General features: G+C 41.2%; 1 protein-coding gene across 1 annotated transcript in view; it reads right to left on the bottom strand.

Annotated features, from left to right (window-relative positions):
* Window positions 1–22379, bottom strand: part of PCDH11X (protocadherin 11 X-linked) — a 383656-nt gene that overhangs the window by 161265 nt on the left and 200012 nt on the right. The window contains exon 6 of the mRNA XM_053990341.1: window positions 17777–17785. Within this exon, the coding sequence (XP_053846316.1) occupies window positions 17777–17785 (9 nt within the window). The remainder of the gene's footprint in view (window positions 1–17776; window positions 17786–22379) is intronic.

Below are 22379 nucleotides of genomic sequence, written 5' to 3'. Positions count from 1 at the left end.
TTTCCTTTGCTCTCAAGAACTTCAAAAGAACCAAACTATTATATAAAATCAAATCTGATGATATTTTCTGGTTTAGAATGCTTGGTCCTTTTTTCTTAAACCTGAAGAACAGATGAATTACGACTGTTCATACCACCATTTATATGAATTAGTACTTCTTTGCCACCCACAGTATCATCACTAGGCTCCAGAAATTAATGTAGAGACACAAAGACATGAAAGTGCTTGATGTGTTTGCCAAGACTAAAATTTGTTGCACACTTAACATCCCAGACTAGAAATTCAGTGTGCTTGCAAATACTGTTTTTCTTTTAAAAAATGACTGCTGATATTCATATCCCTGGGAGACAGCTTTCACCTGCTAACAAGGAATTTATTTGAGAAAAAAAAAAAAAACAAAACAAAAAAAAAAAAAAAAACCAGTGCAGAGTAGAAATGGAAGACAAATGCTTTGCTAATAAAAACAACAGCAAAAAAAGAGTTTATTTCTCTTTTTCCCTTTCTCAAGATTAACACAACGTAAACAAGAGAGAGTTTTGAATTTGTAGGGAAATGAGGAGTAGGTTCCCATATTGAACAGACTGTGGGTGAGGCAGCCTGACCTTGCCATTGTCCTGTTGAGTCTCAGGTTTAATAACAGAGGCTGAATCACTGCTGGGGCAGTGGCTTGTGTGCTGCTCAGGGAGGAGTTCACCCACGGCAGCAACCCAGAAATGAGCCATCACTGCAGCAAGATGTTAGTGCAAGGATGTAATTAAAGGTCCTACTAACTGGAAGAAAAATCAAGGTCTTCTTACATGATTAAGCATCTCCTGCCCTGACTTTTAAGACAAAGTGTCCAACCTGTCTGAGCTACAGGCAGGAGTTTGTCTGTGAACTCAAAAGCAGAAGGTTGGAAGGTGAAGCAAACCGACATTTCTTTTGCATTTCCAGCTTTGTGCTCCACGGCACACTTCCTGCTGCATCTCATTCGAATGCAAAGCTCTCATTTTCCTCGACACGACTTCCTCACCCAATGCTTCTGTCAATCCCACCAGGCTTCTCTGATACCATGGATCTTCCACTGCCTGAAAGGATCCTCGGGTATTGCAACACACCAAGGACTGGCCAAGAGGTGTTTAAATTTCACCATCCTCTGTTCCAAAGCAGGCATTGGTTTCCCTCACAGCTGAAAGGCTGATTTGCACAGGCTTTTATAAGGAGTCAGACAATACAGTAAATTAAAGGACAAATAAAACAGATTAAAAGTCAGCTATAAATGTTCCCTTTTAAAACTGAAAAAAAACCTCCCTGTAAGTCTTGTTTCAAGGAGATGTCAAAAACCCCTAACAATCATTTTATGACTCAACTTCTTGCCATGCATGCGGAAGGTTCTTAATGCCACCTGATAATTTGGGTTTTTTCTTTTTTTTTCCTTTTTTCTCCTAAATTGAATAGAACTGAATTGATGAGAGAGTGGGTTTGACTTCTGTGAATCAAAGGTATGATTAAAAATTAAAGCCAAGCTCCATTTTCCACATCTCATGTACATGTGACACACGCAAGCCTTTGTGTGTGCACAGCTCAATGTCAGCTCCATGAAGTCTATTCCCACCTGTGAAAGCCTCACAGCTCCAAGCCCTTGCCACAGATCTGTTCAGGTTTTGGGGAGCACACAGCAGCCTGGCAGGAAATAAAAAAAATAAAAATCCTTTTCAGGCCCTCTGGAGCCGGGTGCCTGCCCGGCTGCACCGTGGGCTGGTGTGCAGTCAGCAAACTGCAACATCACAGATGAGAAATGAGAAATTTTGAGGGCAATTGAGCACAATGAATTTTCACAGTGGATCAACACAAAGTCATTTAGAATGGGTATTTCTGAAGCACTGATACAATGAACACATTTATAGTGCTCAATGGCCCTAAAAAAATCACCTTTTCACCTGTGGCAAAGCTGCTGCTGAGAATGACTTCTCAGATGTTGGATTTTAATGTCTATTTGTGTGCTGTGTGCATAGATATATGTCAGCTCACACACACGCATGCCTTCAATGTGCCAGTCAGCTTTTTGGCATATTATGAAAAAAAAAAAAAAAATCTATTGAAACAAAAGCTTCACGAAGATTTAAAACCCCTCATGCTTTTTGACTCCTACTGGCTGCAAAGTAGCTCCATGGTGAAGGCAAACCTCATGCCAGGAATACAAAAAAATATAAGGCTGGTGGGCTACAGAAATCTGGTTTTCTTACAGAGAAGCAATAACACTCCCTCATCCTCTCCAGTTCTTCTCTCTCCTATAAAATGCTGAATTGAGGAGCTCACTGTGCCCAACGATGGTACAAGGGAGTTACTAAATTGTCTTTCGGCTTCATTCAGTTTTCCTGCTGTAGTTTATAGGAGGGTACACACACTGACTGATAGACTCTTATTTTTCTTTTGTGTTTTTATGCTTAATCTGGGTTGTTAAAAAGATCAGAGCTATACTTTTGCTGTTGAGCTACTTCAGCAGCCCCAGTCACTCTTTTGTCCGTGCTGGGCATTTCAAGTGAGCCTGTGCTTGCATCAAAGCCTTTGGTCCAAGGCTAGTTATTATGTCTGCAGGCATGGCAGCTAACAACAGGCAACTCCATTCCAATTTATTCTGCAGTGTCTCCATGCTTCCCTTCCCAGGGATGAAGCACCTTGAAGCAACCATCTTGTTGCTGTTTCTGTGACCGATGCTGGTTATTTCTGAAATAACAATACATGCTTCAGTAATAACAAGTCATTTCCCCTTCCTCTGACTGACGAATGGATTTGCCACATTCTTCTCTTAGTGCTTTCCAGACCAGTCAAATTAACCTTTTGCCTGTCTAACAGCCCGTTTCAGTGCTCTGTGCCCTCAGCACAAGCTGTCAGAGCAGTTAAGTACAGCAGAGCTGGGAAACTCCAAGCCACCACTTAGAGATTACACAGAATTCTGACACTTGTCTGTTCTGCTCTTTGGAGGAAAGAACTTACAACTATTTTCTTGCTCAGGGGCTGCACACCCATCACAGGAGTTTCCCTTCACAGGTTCACATTGAAGAAGACATTGTAGTGTCAATAAAGCTGTCCTGAGAAGACAGAATAGTTTTATCCTTTATTACTAAACTGTGAGGCTAAGAGTGATCATCTTGTGATCATTTTAACAGCAGGTGACTCCTCCTTCCCTTTCTACCCTTCCCATTTTGGCTTCTCCAGCCATCAGAAGGCTGCTGATATGTCAAGTACTACTGGCATGAATGTGTGACACCAAAAGAAAACATCTGCCAAAAAGGTAAGGCACTTTCTAAATTAGGGAGCTGGAGGAAGGATGCTTACCTTGATAGCTGCAAGCTTCCAATGCCACTCCTCCCTCTATGATATCCATCTCTAGGTTAATATTGCAGATTCACAAAAAATCCTGCTTGTGTCTGGCATCTTTTGAGCAAGTATTGTGCTCCCAATGGTGGGAGCAGTGGCAGAAAATAATACTTTAGTGGCAACTGATTCTCTACAGTTATTTCTGAGTACTGGAATCCAACCCTCTCCCGTTACAGAGCTTTTCTTCCCCTTAGTAGAACCAAGAGCAAAGCACTGAGTAACCCTCCTAAATCTCATTTCAATTCCTCAAGCTGTTGCAGCAGCTGCCAAAGGTGGCTCACTGAGGTGTCTCCTTATCTGCACAAGCCACTTGAAAAAGTCCCCAAAGGCTCTCAGGGCCCCGGGTGTCTTTAGGATATTGATGGGTTCACTCAGGGTGTCCCTGTGCCTCGAATGGCCTGATGGAAATCCTGGGTGCCAGGATGGGAACTGATCTGTGGCAGTGCCAGAGACAGGCAAACACAGGCTGCCAGGGGCAACCACAGCCAGGAATGGGCAAGCAGAACTTCATCTGCACAGCTGTGAGCTTCCTGACTCTGGACAGCTGGAATGCAATAGGAGGGGAGGTGGCTGAGGAATTACAAAGTGCATGGATTAAGGTGCTATCATTGGTAGCAAATGCAGCAGCCATTTCCACTGCCACTAGTTCCCAGGAGGAGAATTTAAGAAAATTTGTTTTTTTTTTTTTTTCAGTTTCTCTGACACAGTTCTGAGATCTGAACAATCTTCATGAGGGGGCTTCTGGGTTTTTTTTTTACTTTGTTTGGTTTTGGCGGGGGGGTGGTGGTTGGTTTTTGGGGTTATTTTTTCTGTTTTGTTTCTTCTCCCTCTCTTCATATATCCTACATCCCCTCACAATGGCAAATATCTGTTGTTTTGTACCAGTTTCTCTGCTTGAACAAACAGTAAAATGAATCCTCAAATAAAAAGCCTTTCCTTTTTCTATCCCCTTAGTTACTTGTGTAGATGATTAATATATTTTTGATAAGGTTGATGAGATGAAAAAAAATTAGAGAGGACGAGAATAATTTTGACTGAAAGCAACCTCTGGAGCTCATCTAGTCCAACCCCCTGCTCACAGTACATCCAGCTAGAAGATGCTGCCCTGAGCCATGTCTAAATTTCTCCAAGGATGGAGATTCCAGAGGATTTCTGGGGAATTTCTTCCAGTGGTAGGTGCTCATAGTGTCTCCATTTTCGCTGCTCTTCTCTGTGGCACCTGCAGACTGTGGTGAGATCTTCCCTTCACTACTTTTTCTCCAAGAGGGACAAACCCAATTCCCAGCATCTCCTCACAGGACATGCACTGTGGCATTCCCATTCTCTGGACAGAGAGACACAATTCTGTCTCTCAGGAGAAGCACAGAGAGAAGAAGAGAAAACAATCTTTATCTCTGCTCCTTTGTTTTCCCCATGTGGAATGTGGTGTGGAGATTGTTCACCTGCAGGGATTGCTGGGCTGGATTCTGGTGAAGGTTGTTTGGGGTCAGTGACAACCCAGGTCCAGCTGTGTTGGACTCTCAGCAGAGTCACGAGTTGGAGTTAGTTAGAGAGGGGAGTGAGAAGTGAGTGTGTAGAATAATGTAGTATCTCTTTAAATAGTATATTAATGTAATATAGTATAGTTTTTATTAAAGCAGTCCTTCAGCCTTCTGATCTGAAGCCAGACATCAGCATTTCTTCCCTGAGCTGGGGTTTGCCACATTTTTGCAATAATGCACCAGCTCATGGTGGCCCCTGCCTAACTTTTTTCAGTAGTCCATGTTTATCTCAGAGCAGGGAGCCCAAGCCCAGACTCCAGGCAGGGGCTCACAAGAGCTTAAGAGTATAACAATAATTTCCTTGCACCTACTGCCTGCACTGCTGCTAATGCAGCATGGGCTGTGTTTGGGTTATTACATGTAAAGTGTTTTACAATTGAAAATCTCTTTCCCATCTAAAGCATCCTCCAAGTTGAGGGAAAAAAAAAAAAAAAAAACAAAACAAAACTCTGCAAGTCCAAAATATATTAAGGTCCCAGAGATCAAGCTTTGGAAATTTGTGTTGTGAAGGTTATTGTGTCAGAGTGTCCTCCCAGGGAGGGCTGACAGAATAAGGAAATATCCGAACCCGACAGAACATACTGTACAACACTTCTCACAGCTCAATCCAATCAGCAGCCAAGGACACAACCTCAATAAATTCTTAATAAGTTTACCAATCCTTATAGTACAGATACTCACAGACCATTAATATCTAGCTGCCAGAATATTGCATCTGCTAGTATATGAACTTTGTAGAGTCAAATTGAATTTATTTTCTATACTCAGCACAATCAGTAGAAGCAACTATTTCAGGTGCTGTCATAAAATCAGAAAAACACAGATTAGTTAACTGTCAACATTTCAACAATCCAGACTGTGCTTATTTTAATATTTCATTATTTTCTAAAACTACGACAGAGATGCTGCTCTGAAACTGGTACCATCCTCTACTTTAAATTACTGCCCTGGTTCTGAAGTTACAGATGCACTTTGTTGCAGTTGCCCAGCCAAAAAAAGGTGAGCTCTGTTAATCCTCTCCCCAAACATTGAGAAACTGGGGCAAAATAGCAGATCCTCTATCATCCCTGACAGGGTAATGAATGTAATCGAGGGGTTGAAGGCATGGCTTGTGCTTCTCTGCAGAAACATCACTTATTCCAAAAAGTGAATCACCAAAGAGAGTGGAGTAGAAATGTGCCTTTGATCACCCTCAGGATGTTCTCTGTACTTCTCAACCACAGCACAAGAAACTCCTTAATTGTCCACTATTGTCTTTTTTCAATTGTTCTGCTGTTTTCCTCTGAAGTGACTGAGTAATTTTTGCAATTGGATTGAAAAACTTGTGTTATCAGATAATGACGACTTGAAATTGCTACAATTTCTGTGGTGTTTATAAAGGTAGTTTATAAGCAAATACAAACATCCATTCCTTGGCTGCTTCAGCACTTATATTTGCCTATAACTTGCTCAAGTGTTTCTGGTTTGATCTCCTTTTTTGTAGCTTTCCTAATAAACTGCTTTAGAGACTGCAATCTATAACTTACTATGGCAAAATTGCATGAATACATTAAATAGAAAATAAAGTTGTACTACATTATAATACATAAGGTTACCTTTCTTCACAGCAAATCCAGTCAAACCACACTGGGCACATAAAACCAGCTGTGACTGTGCTTTCTGTTGCTGACTTGACTCCAATCTCACAATAAAGTTCCAAAAACTTCAGCTACAAGCTGTGGCAGCACAGGGCATTACAGTGGACTGAGGCCCATGGAAAGCAGGTCAATGCCAGGAGACAAAAGCACTGTAACATTGCAGTTAGCAGCTTGTTCTATTTATTGGTTTAGCAGCACTCCTTCCCTCTTTCAGAGCCCAGTCCTGTCCTTCTCCCCAGCTGTTATGGCTTGTGCTGCAGACAGGGGAAATGGGAAAGCTCAGAGAGGAAGCGACTCACAAAGCCCAAACCATTTTTTATACTGCTATAAAACCATAAGACAGCATAAAGGCAGTGCAATGCCAGCTAAACTGGTGTAGCTGACAGGTATATGCACTGAAAATATGCTGGCAATTAGGGGCCTTGGCTAAAAAAAAAGCAAACATACACAACTTTCCTAATGACACTGCTCCTGCCCACACGTTCCTGCCAGCTCCAGGCTCTGGCACCAGCACAGAGCTGGCACGGAGGGAGCCTGTCCTGGAAAGGGATGCTCGGTGCTTTCTCTCCACTCCAGCAGCCCCAGCTGCCAGCACTGACAGAGAACAAATGCCTTTTGCTTCAAGGAGCTGATCTTGAGCTGGAGGCCCAAAGGAGAGGATTAGGAACTCTTGTAGCAAGGGCAGCACGGATGAACGTGAGTCTTTCAAAGGAGCTTTTCATGGGAAAGGTGCCACACATGGGTAAAGTACTCAGGCATCACCTGGCACCTCCTGCTGCTCCTGCCAGGTCTGTCCCAAGGAGCAGGAGCTGTGCTGGCTGGCACAGGACTGATCTGCCCACAGCTGCAGAAACCTGGAGGAGCTGCTGCTTCATGCTCTCCCCAGCATCTGCACACAGAAGCTCTGATGTAGAATATTGAAAGACATTTTCAAAAATTCTTCCATTTTCCTTTTTATTTTTTTTTCTTTTTTAAATAGGCAGGAAGGAGACTGAATGGAGTTTGGAGGCTTCCAAGGGCAGGAAAGCAGGTGATTCAGTCAGGACGTGGGGGCATGCTGTACATTGTGAGGCTGAAGTTCTATTTCCTCCTCCAATTTGTCAAACAGAATGTTATAAAGAGTTACAGAACCAAGAAATGTCAGAAAAATACAGAAAAGCTTTGAAACCTTTTGTGATAAAGCAAAATTAACAAGTATAGTTACAACAGCTGCATGAACAACTGTGTTTCCAAGGCAACAACTCACAATTCTTACAGCTATAAAAAATCCTGGGCACCACGGGGGAGTTGTGAAATTAGGGAGACTCCAGCTAAAATAGAATATAGAAAAATGGACTAAAGCAGGGAAGTGGCAGGAAAGCTGAAATTTTGAAACTCACACTGCTTTTAACAGCTGCAGCCCGAGCACACCTTGGTGCTGGTTTGGAGAAGTCCTGGCCCTCAGGTCTGTCCCACCACTGTCCCTTTGTCCCCCAGGTGCCACACTGCCCACTCACCAGTGCCACAGGAAAACAACCATTAACCTAAAATTGGCAGAGCAATTACTGCCACTTTTCCTGCAGGGTAATGGCACAAACCTGCCTGTGCTATTTGCTGGCCTAAGCAAGTGTCTGCCCTCTCAGCAAAGCAGTGCACTGGGATAAACTAATCCCTCAAAATCACCCCATGGAAAGAAAGCAGAAAGCTCAGTGCTTTGCTTTTAACATTATTGCTGTGCATATGTGACAATAAAACGTTAAACCTTACGATTTAAAAAGCTACTTTTTCTTTTTTTAAACAAGCTCACAAACATAATTAATTCCTGAGAAACAAGAAGATTCACATAAATTTGTAAGCAGCACCTCTTAGGCACACTGGATTATGTGTGGTGTGACTGGGTATGTGTGTGTGTGTGCAAATCAAAGAGATAAAAGCAAACTTCTGGAGTTAAAAGCACATAATTACACACCATGCATGGGCACTTGGTAAGGACTGCTAATTTAAAAAGCCCACAGGCATACATCTTTCCTCCAAAGCACTGGAGTTTGCAGTGCGAGGCTTAGGAAGGTACAACACCAAGTTATGGAACTGAACATATATTTCATTAGTAGCACTGGTAATTGGTTCCCAGATGGAAATTTCCTGGGCAGGTGAACAGGCCCTGAGCAGCTTCACCCCTGGGAAGAAGGAGTCTCCTCTTTGCAGTGGTGTGAGTGCAGGGCAGCGGGGCTGGGATGGTTATTTTGCATTCAAGGGGAAACAGAAATGCAATTTACTCACAGCTCTTGCCCAGCCACTGGCCATGCTTCCCTGCCAGTGGATCAGCTCTGCATTTGTCCCTCCACAGAATCCCTAAGGCTGCAAAAGCCCTCCAAGTTAACCCAGCACCAGTGCTCACACTGAACCACGTTCCCAGGTGCCACAGCCACTCATTTTCTGAGCACTTCCATGGATGGTGATTCCCCCACGTCCTTGGGCCTGCTCCAATGCTTAATCACCCTTCCAGTGAAGAATCTTTTCCTGATATCTGATTTTAACCTCCCCTGGCATAACTTAAGGACATTTTATCTCATCTGGTCCCTTGTTACCTAGGACAAGAGTTCGACCCCCACCTCACTACAAACTCTTCAATTCTTCTCATCTAAATTCAAGATCCCAGCTCTCTCATGCCTTACTGATAAACGAAGGATTAGAGATCTCTGATTTTCATGATTTGCACTTTTTGCACAGAGTGAAATGCCCAGTTGAATCCCTACACCCCCTCCCCTTCACACCTGTGGCTCGACAGACACCTCACACATCAGTGTGATCCTGGAGCACATTTCTCCTGTCTTAGTGACATTTCCTGCATAGTGCTGATCAAAGAATAAGTGACAGACTGTATATCCTGATCCTATTTCCTTCTTTCATCAAATGAGTATAAATAAAGGATAACTACAAACATCTCACAGACATTCCTGGAGAATTTTTAGATCAAGATCATTGGGGTTTTTCCTTTGATATTTACACGAATAAAACCAGATTTTGACTGGGAGGGAACAGTCTCCAAAGACAGCTTTAGACTCACTAATGTGGGCTGTGGTCTCTTCCAAAGCTGTTCTCTGTTCACATCCATTTCCACTTTAGCAGTGATATCTGAGCCACAGGGGCAGATTCAGGAGTTGTGGCAGTGGCAGAGCTCAGGCCAGTGCTTCCTGCCTGCTCCAGACTCATATTTTGATGCTTAGGAGCCTTCAGGGCTACATTCACTGCTGTGTATATTATATAGACTGACCCTAGAACACAGGACAATGTATGTGCTCTGCAGAAAACAGCTAATTTTCATGAGCTAATGAAGTGACCAGTGAATTTTATTGCTTTGTGACTTATTAATCACTTATTTCTTTTAAAATATTGAAGGTATTATGTGGTATATCATAGCCCCTAGACATTCAGTGATACCAAAGCCTATGAAGAGAAATATGAATACAGACTTAATGGAATGTGTGAGTTTTTCATGGTCTCTGATGTACCATTTTCTTTCATGTTCTTTCAAAATCAGACCTAACTGTGGTTTGGAGGTTGAGTATCTTCTCCAGCCCTCAATGTGCCCTCAGACACAGTTGGGTCAGCACTGCTGCATTTCCACAGAACCCAGAACTCAGTCTGGTGACAACGTGGCTGAAGCAAAAGATCCCATAGCCCCAGTGGCAGAGGGCTTGGACCCATTCTTGGCAGGGGATATTGTAATTTAAGAAAATACTTAAGAAAATATTGTAATTTAAGAAAGTGGAGTGTGCAGCTCCACTCACCCCCAGCGAGAGCACACTGACTTTTCTGCTGAAGGTGTTGTTAGCAGCTCAATACCAGGGGAAATATCAATAGGCTCTTGGAGAATCAAAGCAACCTGTATATAGCAATGCTTTTGTCTTTGATGATATAGCCAATTGCTCTTTACTTTCTGAAATGCCTCTGTGTCTCCTATAGATTTTCCATACATTATTTTTTCAGCCTCTTCTACCAGGCAACGCAGAGCTTTCTTAGCACTGCAGTCAATAAATGAAAATATAAAAGTCTTTATTTACACTGCCAGACAGGGGCTCTAGCACAGTCCTTGTAGTGCAATACATCACAGCTCTATGGCTTTCCTTAGGGTTTATTCTCTCTCTGACACAACCACAAATGCATCTAAATCAAACCAAACACCTGGAGACTTTCCAGTCATATTTTCCTATCCTGAATGAGTCCCTCTGCCTGTCATACACCCAATCACACAACAGCAAGGAACAGTTTCAAAGCAGTAGGGAGAAAATGAGGCAGCCACACTCCCATTTGTGTGACACAACAATTTGTGCTGACACTGGTTCTTCTGCATGTACAAAGGAGAAAAGAAAGAGCCCATTTTTAATTCCTTGCATCCTTCAAATGGAAGGAACCCAACATTTTCTAAATAAATAAATACAAGTAACAGTATCTACTTGCAAAATTTTTAGGACGGAATAGCCCTGAGCCTTTCCAGCAATGTCTGCACAGATTGACTTAGATTAGATCCTAAATCATTTTCACAATTCAGATGCTTGATATTTTATCTGTTTAATAGGTTCCCCATTTCTTTTCTCTTTACAACTGCAACAGCAATTACAATTGCCATGAATATTGATACACCATAAAAACAAGCCATTTTTGCCTCATACTGCTTTAACATATGCAATAGATATTTAGATACTACTGGTGTTGTTGAAATCAAACACGTTTCACCAACATAAATGATAAGGCTGTGGACAAGAGCTGGCTAAAATTTCAAGCATAAGCCCTCAGCAATAAGGACAGATTCCTTGGGTAAAAAAGACAGATGTACATGAAAAAGAGAGAGAGATTACAGGGAGAAGAAGATGAATATTTGTTCTTTCAGCATCTTAAACCATTCCAAAGCTACTCTTGTACCTGATTTATTTATGAAAAGATTCAGACATACCCACAAGTGGCAAACACCTATGAGATCTCTCACAGATACAGGGGGCACTGCAATGTTTTCAGCCCCACACCAGCTCTGAAGGCATTTCTCATCTGAGGCTGGTAAGGACAACTTGCAGCACAAGGACTGTGAGCCTTTGTTTTTTTTTTTTTTTACTCATTGCATACCTATTCATGTGCAGCTTTTGCTAATTTCTGCTAATAATTAGTGTTCTGAGATACATTAGGGATGAAATCAGTAGGGATGTTTGATTTACGTCTGTTGTTTCAGGGTAATTAATATAGTCTAGCAGGTACACACTCGAAGAGAAAGAAAGAAGGGAATATTAAAAATAAGGAGAAATTAGAGTGAATTTAATGAGCCTGATGTGCCCCTTTGCACTAAAGAAAAGCTGAGTATCTTTTGAATTCCAACTTATGTCGACCAGTAATTTGACATCCCCAGAAGAACATCAAAGTTTGATGCATGCTTCCATATAGAATATTTACAGCAGTATCCCAGGTCATTTTACAAGGGAAATGCACTTTAAAATATAATGTAACTTAATTCAACCTTCTCATTGCTACTGATAAGTCATGCACTTTAATTTATTTATTATGATGGGATATGAAAGCAGAAACCAAGAGCCTGAACACTGATTTGCTCTACCACTCCATGCAAATTAAATGGTTTTTTTTTGGTTTTTGCCCCACCTGTTTTGTTTTTGTCTATGTTGAAAATGTACCTGGTCATATTATGAACATGTGCTGACGATTTTACAGAAAAATATTTAAGTCATTGGAAAAAGAGCAAAACACGAAGAGGGAAGAATATCAGATAAAGGAGACTCACTTATAAACTCAGCAGTAACAAACAAAAAAAGTACTTTAAAAAAACAACCAACACTTACATAAAATCAGAGAAGTCTTAATGGAAGCAGAAAAGGAACGTGTTTGGTTTTTTCTCATTGTGGAGAAAGATGTCTATCCCCATAAAGAAATGTCACTGTCAGTCATGCAGGGTGACATGTAGAGAATGTGTGTCCCCATAAAGCTTTATTGTAAGGTGCATCCATCAGAGGTTGTGGGGTTTTTGAAACTCAAACCCACAGCTCCAAGAGCAGACTGGAACACGGGCAATGCCTGTGCAGCTCAGCAGCCATTAACCTCACAGCTGTACCATTTGTCAAACGTGGAGGAGGATCAATTCCTCTTCCAGAAGCAGCATAATGATATTATCAGGTTTACAGTGTTAAAATAAACACAAGGAAAGCCATAAAAAAAAAAAAAAAACCACAAACAAACAAACAAACAAAAAACCACCAAAACAACCAAAAAAAAAAAAAACAAAACAAACCCACCCCAAACAAAACAAACTCATTTATACCCTCCATACAACAGAATTTTAGAAGCTGTCTCAAGTGACTGATAGCTTTGAGCATCAGGATCCAACCCCCCAGATTATCTTTTATCCCTGTGACCATGGTTGTCCTCTATTACCATGACCTTCCAGCACTGCTTTCATTTAATTATATCTTTTAGATAATGATCATTCCGATGGCTGTCATGAGCAAACACATAAATTTGCTGTAAGCCTTTGTCTACTTTTCTGAAATTTTGCCAGCACTGCACCTCAAAGATTTCAATTTTCTTCCTGTCAGCAGCACTTCTTTCTCATGATTCATATTTTGGCTACTGCAAAAAAAAAAAAAAAAAAAAAAAAAAAAAAGTGCTTTTTACCAGTCATGTCTTGTACAATTCAAGTTTCCAATTGTTTTACTTGGGAATTTTAGAACTCCCTACAAGTGATGTGTTTAACTGACAAGGAGCAGGAACTGGTAAATAGCATAGAGGAGCTGAGGTTGAATCCTAAATAGCTGTATTTAGTGTCTCTCCAGCTGAATGACTGAGATGTTTTGCATCTCATTTTGATTAATGAAATCTAGATTTTTGACATATTCACAGAGAGCCCTATTCTTTGCAATATATTTGCTTCCAATTTGGTGGTTGTGGGAAGACGCTGTTTTCTTTTTACAGCTGAAATCTGTTCAAGGATCTGAAGGAATGCTAAATCACTTTCACTATGCAAGGTCCTCCCTTAGCCCAATTTAATTCTCCTGCTACACAAAGGAAAGGCTGCAAAGTGAACACATTCTTCTCTCATACCCTCCCACAAACCCATTCACTTGCTGTCATGGCAGATATAATTTGTGATATAATAAATACCTTTCTTCTTTTTTTTTTTTTTTGAAAACACACCATCAACATGTCTACACACAGATGAAAGAAGAAAAAATAACATTTCTAAAGAGTCACTGAAGAAATCTCCTGTTGGTCCTGCTATTCCATGTCTCTTCCAACAATTTGATGGGGCAATATCCTGATACATGAACCCACTATTGGCAATGGCTAAAGACAATTTCCTCTCATCAATCTATTGCAGCTTCCAGCCTATAAATCTTGTCACCTTGTGTGACTTCTGGATCAGCTTGTCTTTGATACTTTGACCAAAGTGCAATTACTCTCTCCCTGCTGCATTCCCTCCCGTTTTGGGCTGCTGCTGGTTGAGTATTCCACACAAATTCCACTTTCTTGAGGCATTTCCTGTGTTGGGAGTCCAAGCCATCCCAGGAATAAAGCCAGCCAGAGCTCTTTGCCCCTGCATAGGGGTTGGGAAGTTTCAGAACTACAGCTCAGCTCTGGCTGCCAGTCAATGACAAATGCAATTGCTGAGTATGATTTTTGTAGCTGGGCCCAACAAGGCCAATAAGATTTACATGGTGGTTTAAATTTCCGAATTTGTGCTGAAAATGTGTTTCCATAATCAAAATGAGTTTTTCTGAATGCCTAACAAGGTTTACGTCAGACAGAGTTGTAACATTCATCTTGTAATTGTTTTGCAGACAAGAATAAAAAGTGGAAAAAAGTGCATTGGAACAAAATTCCTGGAAATATACCAAGAACTGCAGCAAAACTGTCATTCATCTTTGCATCTACAAGGAGCAAAAAAAGTAAAGCTTTGAACCTCCTCCAGCCCCTCAAATGAACCTCATTGACAATCTCCCTGCATCCTCCACACAATTCTCTGCAGCTCCAATCTCCACATGAACATTCCCTTGGTTATTTTCATTTCAGCTCTGCCTTGGCTCTGGGACTGCTCCACTGCTCAGCTCAAAGGCTGAGCTTAAGTGTGGGAGGTTCTTTTTCAAAGAATTATGTCTACACCTTCTGCTTAAAAAAAAAAAAAAAAGACCAAAAAAAAAAAATCCCCAGACCAAACCTTATTAGGGCTCTGAATTATCTATAGGTGATGTTCCAAGGAGGCCACCTGTATCTCCTCTCCATCAATCCCATTCTCAATTACAGGCAGCAGTATAATCCAGTTCCTTAACATTTCTCTATAATTTGCATCTTCCAGTTGAAAATATTCCAAGGTCTGTTCTTTCAAGCACATAATTTCAAAGTTATGTTCTTTAGAAAGAAAACAATTTCACATCAGGTCCAAAATCGCTTCTGACAATTTCACCTAGCACATATTTACCTTCCTCTAGCACTAACCCCATTTTTCCCACAACCAAACTGACTCTATTTTGAGACACAACTTCTCCACTGCTGATTCCTTTTCACTCTGTTATTGCCAGTAACATTGCTGTATAATTAAACCCTGCCTTGTGCACCGAGGTCTGGAAGCTCACTGCTAATTGCTGCATTATTAATTGCTAAGTCAACTGGTGGCAACAGGGAGTCCAACTGCTGTCTCTGGAGGGCCAAGAGGATTGTCAGAGAAGGAGCTTTTTTTATCTGTTTTCTCTCTTTCTGGCTGTGTTGTTTTCAAGCAGCTATGGAATACCAAGCCACCCCACGGAACGGGCTGGGTGAGCTCTGAGAGAGCCATGCTCTAATGAGATTGTGTCACCACACTTGCTCAGTAATGACTATTGAAGGCACAGAAGAAGAATGCTACAAGGATAATTATAGTACCTGACAGACCAACAAATTAAGTAGGAGATACCTCCAAATTCACCCAGCCTGTCTCTCGACTGTTGCAATATTTAAAATGCTCCACACAGATCCATGCATGTGCAGCACGACAATTGATTGGCATGAGGTGATTTGTTTTCCTGAGTGATGCCAGTATGATCCTCACCCCCAGTCTTTTATTGATCCTTGGAACAAATATCCTCCTGTACTGGTTTCATTAGACAGGCTCTGTCTTGTTAATTACCGCTCTCTCAAATCTTTTGGTGTTTCATTAAAGTGAACAAATTGAAAGAATTAAATAAACAATCCAAGTCAGCTGCCACTGTCGTAGTGGTCTTTAATTCCCCTGAATACCAATAAAGAAAGTTTCCCTCCCCTTTTTTCTTTAGTATTTCTGACATCGAGTCACAACAAAGTGGTGCAATGCACCATAAGAATTTACTAAATCAAGTTGGAAAATAGTCTGAAAGTCTTGGCTGACTACATCCCAAATCCTTTTGGACTTTAGGGAGGGTTCTTCTACCTCACTGCTGATACAGAGTTTCATCAGCTTCTCTGCAACGGATCAAAAGGAGTTGTTTTCCCCTATTCACAAGAGAGAGAGTGAAGGACTAAACAGCAGAAATAATTTGTATGAAGATTTCCAAAATGAGTCATATTAAATTCATTTGAAAATTGCTTTTGCTGGGAAAAAAAAACAAAACACTTTTGTTCCTTTATAAAGAAAATAGGCATTTTTTTTTTCTCCTGATAGGTAAAATTTGGAAATCTGAATAAAGGGAAAAATAATAAAAAAAAATTATTCTCTACACTGGATATAATTGATTTTGGAAGGCTGTGCAACACTAGAAATTTGAATTAGGGAACATTCTCTATAGTCAGGATAAATAAGACTAATAAAAACTCAAGATTCAAGATGATTAAGAACAGCCAGGGCACTTTTTTATTAATGAATCCTTTATTCTCTGTGTTCTCAAGCTTTTGGAAATGTCTACATCTCCCTGAGCATATTTAGCAGCTTTATCAGTATTAAGGTAATGATTCCCTCACCTCTTTTCTCTCTGCTGTCATCCAGTCTCTTACAGATTTCCTTACAATCTGCAGTGAGCCATTACAAAAATGGAAAGCAGCAGAATTCAGAGGAAGCTTCTATTTTCCCCAATTTTCCTAAACCCAGAAACATCTGAAAATAATTCAGCTGCTACTTAAGCACCTTGCTCTCCTGTTCCATTCACTTCTGTACCAGCTGGCCTTCCCCAGGGCAGAGGCTTTGCTAGAGAAACCCCCAAGCCCCACAGAGCTAAGCTTCAATAAATAATGGACCAGGAGGAGATCTGGCCTGAAGTCCACTTCCTTTTTTCAAGAAAACCACACTCAATGTCATATTTACACTAAAGTGAGAGGCTACAGTCCTAGGATGGAAACCTGGCAGAATTTTGACATTTTAAAGCAGATCCTGACTATCTTGAACCTGCACTTTTGGGTTCAGGGACTTTGGGAAAGGCATTACTTTTCAACAAACATCTGCTCATTTTCAAAAGGATAAAGCACAAACCCAAGAATCACACCAATGAGCAGCTCTGTGAGTTGAGAAATGCAAGAATTAACAGCAATACAAACACACATTTATATGAACTGGGGACCAAAGGGCCACAAAGTGAGGCTGAAACTGCTGATGTGTCACCTTCCCTTCCTCCTCTATCCCCCTTTCACTCTCCTTTCTCTTCAGTTTTCTATCTTCTGCTCATCTTTATCTGAAAGGGACCTATCAGCTATTATGTGGCTGCCTGGTGGTGATGAGACTGCCAAAATGTGACAGCCTTATCTACAGCACAGCCCTGCAAATTGCCAACCATTGATCCAGCAACCTGGGCCAGCTGATCAGTGCAAAGCTGCCTTGATTTCTTTTCTTCTGGGAAAGAAATGAACTTCTCTGCCAGCAGCTGCTATCCTGCCAGTGCTATTCCCCAGCCAAACAAAGGGCCTGAAAATTAGAATTTAGTTAGATGAATTAACAAGGCATCCCTTTCTCCTCACTTGATTTTTTGCTGTATTCTGGGTGTTGCATTGCATCCTGAAATGTGAGGGGAAAACAATACAATTAATTATTGTAATTTCTCTTCAGGCTTCATGTACATAAATGTCTTCCAGGTACATTGCTGAGAGTTACCAGATCCCCATAAACTTATATCCCAGCAGCTCTTCAAAGCATTCTTCCTCTGTTATTACAATCAGATTTCACAACCAAAAAAACTTTAGCTAGTTATGCCCCACTGTGAGGAGGAATAATATTTTACTTAGATTTTTCTCCTGTAATGATGTTCCTTGTGGGATCATTTGAAAAACTCTATTTGCCTCTTGAAAAGGAGAGCAAAAATTATAAAAAGGAAACCTCCTAGCTCTGGTTTTACATCTACATTTTATTGCCTGTGTACAGTCATCTCTCAGCCTATAACAGCTTTACACAAATAATGTGTGTGTGCTTCCACACAGAGCAGGTTAAATATAACAAAGAAAGATCAGGAATATCACTTTCTTGCCTAATTTATTCAAAATGGTTTCTCTCTTTTTAAGTCTCATTTTATATCACCATTTCCTTTGCTAGGTATTTCTCAGTTTAGCTAAACTTCCTGCAGAGCTGTGCTTTCATGGGCTTTGGTTTTACCTCTGCAGACACTTTCAGATCATTTTGTACTTTATTCTGAATTCCTGAAATACTTCCTGGAACTTTTGATGGACTTCTTTAACTACCACACTTAATTACCACACTATATTAAGCCAGAATATTTATCAACCTACAACACAGTGTTGCAAAATCAACAGGGTGCTCATTGGGCCCTTTCTTCTTCTTAAACTGGGGTTTAAGTGCACCAGGAAACCCAGCCCTTCTTTCCAGCTGCAAGAGATTTGTTGCTACTTCACCCGAAATAAAACATTTCACACTGATGGACATCTCCTGGCTCCAGGCAAGGCTAAATCTGTGTAGCCAGCTCCAAAATGTAACATCAGAAAGGAACTCACACCTCTCATTACATCAGAGAAAGATGTAAAATATGCATCGTGGCAGCTGAACTCCCCTGGGAAAGCCGGGTTTGTCACACTTTATAACACTTCTTCCCAGCTGCTCTGGTGCCTCTGCTGAGCTTTGGTGGATGGGATAAATCAGAGGGGACACGGCAGCCAGCAGTGCACGGGCTCCCACTCACTCCATCAGGGCAGCAAATGCACTCTGCCAGCCCTGAAGGATGCTAAAATGCTTTTTTTCCTGAGTCTTCTATGTAGGAATGATTCCTGTCCTTCTGGCAAAAATGTATTTAGTGCAGTTTTTAATTCCTCTTTTAGATGTTACTCATGCCTTCCCCACTTCGAGTTCAAAAAGTTTTTTTTGGAAAAAACCCACAGAAATATTAAGATGCTGTACCAATAAAAAACACTTGAAGAATGAAAAGCCACACAGAAAAAGAATGAATTACAGAAAGATTAGTGCCATAATTACCAAACATAAGCTAATTCCTACTTGTAACACAAGAAAATGCAAGAAAATAACTCCAGTTCCCTTCAGTAAGGAGTAGAAGCTGTAAAATCTACTGCAATTGTAGGAGTTAAATTCCTCATTCTGCTTGAATGCTCGGTGGGAAAAACATCATCCACATCTAAATAAAGCACTTACGAAAGGCTTAACTGCAAGTACATGAGGAGCTGAAATTAGACTACCTAGTTAACCAAACTTCAGTGGACATTTAAGTGCTAACTTTGATTAACATAATTTTACTGATTTCTCATCTTGGTATGTTCTTCTGGATATTGGAGGAGCATCAGTTTATAGTTCCATGGGAATACAGAGCTTGGAATTGCTGCAACACTTTTAATTTCTCATTAGGACTTTATTTACTGACTGCAGATGTGATGGGGTTTAACTGCAGCCTGTGCTGGAGGGTCCCTGAATCACAGTAAATTACAATTACAGACAGTTGTCTTCCACTTTCTTTCCACTACTTCTTGCACTGGCTTCAATCATGCCAAAAAAATTTTAGCCAGCCAGAGAACTCTTACCAAAATAAGTCACTGACTGACTAGAAGCAGTTTGCCAAGGGAAAAACTGGGAACCACTGGCAGAAAGAGAGAAGAGCCACAGAATCCAAGCCAGGATTTCACAAGCTGAAGGTCTAAGAGCCTATTGACAAAAGCAGGCAATCCAAATTAACAGCAAATTACATAAACAGATAAATGTGCAGTTGGGAATCCAAGGCTGTGTTCACCCACTGCCTGCTTACAAAATTTCTGAAAGCCTGGGTCAGGCACTTCCAAAAAAATCATATATCACATACAGCATTCTGTGCTTCTCATTTATCTGGAAAACCTTGCAAAGCTTTATTATGACAATTATTAAAAAAACCCCAAGACAATTAGAAAAATAAATTAAAATAATGGTAAGGCAGCTTCAGACATGAGTGATAATATCAATCTGTTACTTTGACGTAAATAATTAGAAGAATTATTCACTTTGTGCAACTTTTAATGACCTTATACTTAAGAAAAAAAAATGTAGTGAGACAGAGGAAGACAAAGAGCTCACAGAACGTGCAATGGAGATGCAACCTGCCACTTTCTACTTGTTCCAGTGTCACTTCTGTGACCTTGGCTAAGCCTAACTCGTTTTTCACCCTGCACCTGAAGGATGCTCTGATTTTCTGCTGCTCCTTGGTACCTTTATATTCCTCACAATGCAGTCACCCACAAACTGTCTGACAGATCAGCACACTGCACACACACCACAACATGTGGGATGTCTGGAGTGCTTGACAAAGCTGGGAATGATTATTCTCCCACCGTCACACCCAGAGTCCTGAAGCCTGCTTCTCTCCAGAGCCTTGACCCCAAGCAGTTCTGCAGTCAGGAAGGCAGCAGCCCTTAACCTGCACCAGCTCAGATGTCTACTGAGCTTTCCTGGTGTTACAGGACCAGAGAAACAGAAGCAGACAAATAATATTTAAGTCACCTTATTTGCACGTGGACAGAAAAAAAAAAATACAAAAAAAAACCACAACATTTTGGTTCTCTCAAGTTTTCACATTCTATCCCGTTTTAGGTAAATTCCTGATGTGAACTACCTCTCACATAACTCCACAGGTCTTGCTTTACACTCCTCTTGTCTCTGAAGAAAGGAGGAGCCAATTATTACTCTTTTTTATCACCTTTAACCACAATATTATCCTGTCTGCAGTCCCCAGTGACTTTGCAGTGTCCTGTTTCTGCCCTTTTCCCCTCCAGGATTAGCACAGACACACCCTGAATTTTGCACACAAACACCTCCACAGAGGCCTGGTGGCATTGTGAATTCCATCTCAAAAATGACACTATGATGATAAGATTTTTAATTAGTTTAACACTGGCCTTTCTTCCTCTTTGCTCTCATCACATCCACGAGCTCCTAAGGAAGCTCTGGGAGCACAAATAACCACGGAGGCTCTGAGAGGGCTCCCAGCACAGCCCAGTGAGCAAACAGAGCTGCTCTCCAGTACAAGTTTTTGTGAGCAGGACCAAAGCACTCTGAGTGCACTGGGGTCATGAGCCTGCACCTCTCCTGAAGCAGCCAGTGGATCCTTCAGATGAGTGAGGAGAGGGATTGAGGCAGCCAAAAGCAGCACAGGGCTCTGGATGGCAGAGAAATCTGTCCTGCCCACACTGCAGCACCATGCTGCTGAAAAAAATGTTGTTTTTCTTTTCTTTTTCCTTTTCTAGGCTCATGGGAAGGTGAATTGTGGCAGGGATCTGACCTCTGCCAGCTGGTGCTCCCTCATTTCCACTGGAGCCAAAATGCTCTGGGCTGTGGGGCAGTGGCAGAGCCAGCCCTGATTTCACCACCCCACTGCACAGGGCTCTTTGAAGCCATTATTTTGCTGCCTGAAAAACTCTGAAGATTTTCACATTTCAGAGAGATGAATGCACTGCCTGTGCCTAAAACACTCACAGAGTGGTCTCTGCTGAGAAAGGTCTGAGATACACATCTAATTATCTCCCATTCTTACAGATGTCATTTCTAAAAAAAAAAAAAAAAAAAGTTGAATTGGCTTTTTTCAAATTTCCCTTCCCCTTGAAGAGCTGCTGCCATCCCCACTTTAGTTCTCTAGTTGATTAGGATTATTTCTCCCAGCTTTTTTGCATGCCCAACCTCTCACCAAGAGCCAGTGATGTCTGCTCTGATCTATTGATATCACATGGTTTTCATTGTGTTCACTCCCAGTTTTTCCAGGAAGTCTTACCATAAAATGAGGCAATTTTTCACCACTGCCTACTAAGTAGCTTACACTCTGAAGCAGGAGGATCAAGAATCTTCATAAACAATATCTTATGTAATTAATAATTCCATTTACATGCTGTAAATTTCTAATCCTTGTCAAATCTAAGATATTTAATTGATTAGGGTAAATGCCACATTTTCTAACAGACTTTTCACTCTTCCCTTCAGATATCTGAGATATGAACAAAGTGCACTGATGAGAATTGAGCCAGGACCAGTTCTGTGAGAGCAGAACCTGCAAATGCCAATCTTGTCCAGTTCCTTGAGAACAGAAGTCAGCCTGGACAAGGCCCAGCACTGAAAATTGCAAGAGACAGAGTGGATTCCAAGATATCTGGTGTTTGTGTAGTCTCTGTGGCAAAGCTGGTACAAAAATGAGTTCATGCCCTGTTAACAACCACCTCTTCCAGAAATGTTTAGTCATGAACCAGAGAATACCTGATAAAACAGCACCCACTGACTTTTACCACAGCAAAATCTTGTAAATAGCTCATTGTCAAGGAGGAACAACACTGCACAACACACTCACAGACACACGCTGAATTTTCATTGCAATGCCACACTTTTGGTAGAGTTGTGCAAAATCTGCTATTATTCCCAGCACCATTTATTTGTATACAGTGCTCTGGATTGGTCCATTATTTAAAT

Source organism: Vidua macroura, chromosome 14, assembly GCF_024509145.1.
Source record: "Vidua macroura isolate BioBank_ID:100142 chromosome 14, ASM2450914v1, whole genome shotgun sequence".
Taxonomy (NCBI): Eukaryota; Metazoa; Chordata; class Aves; order Passeriformes; family Viduidae; genus Vidua; species Vidua macroura.
Note: the sequence above shows the minus strand (reverse complement) of the source record. Positions and strands in the feature narration are given on the sequence as shown.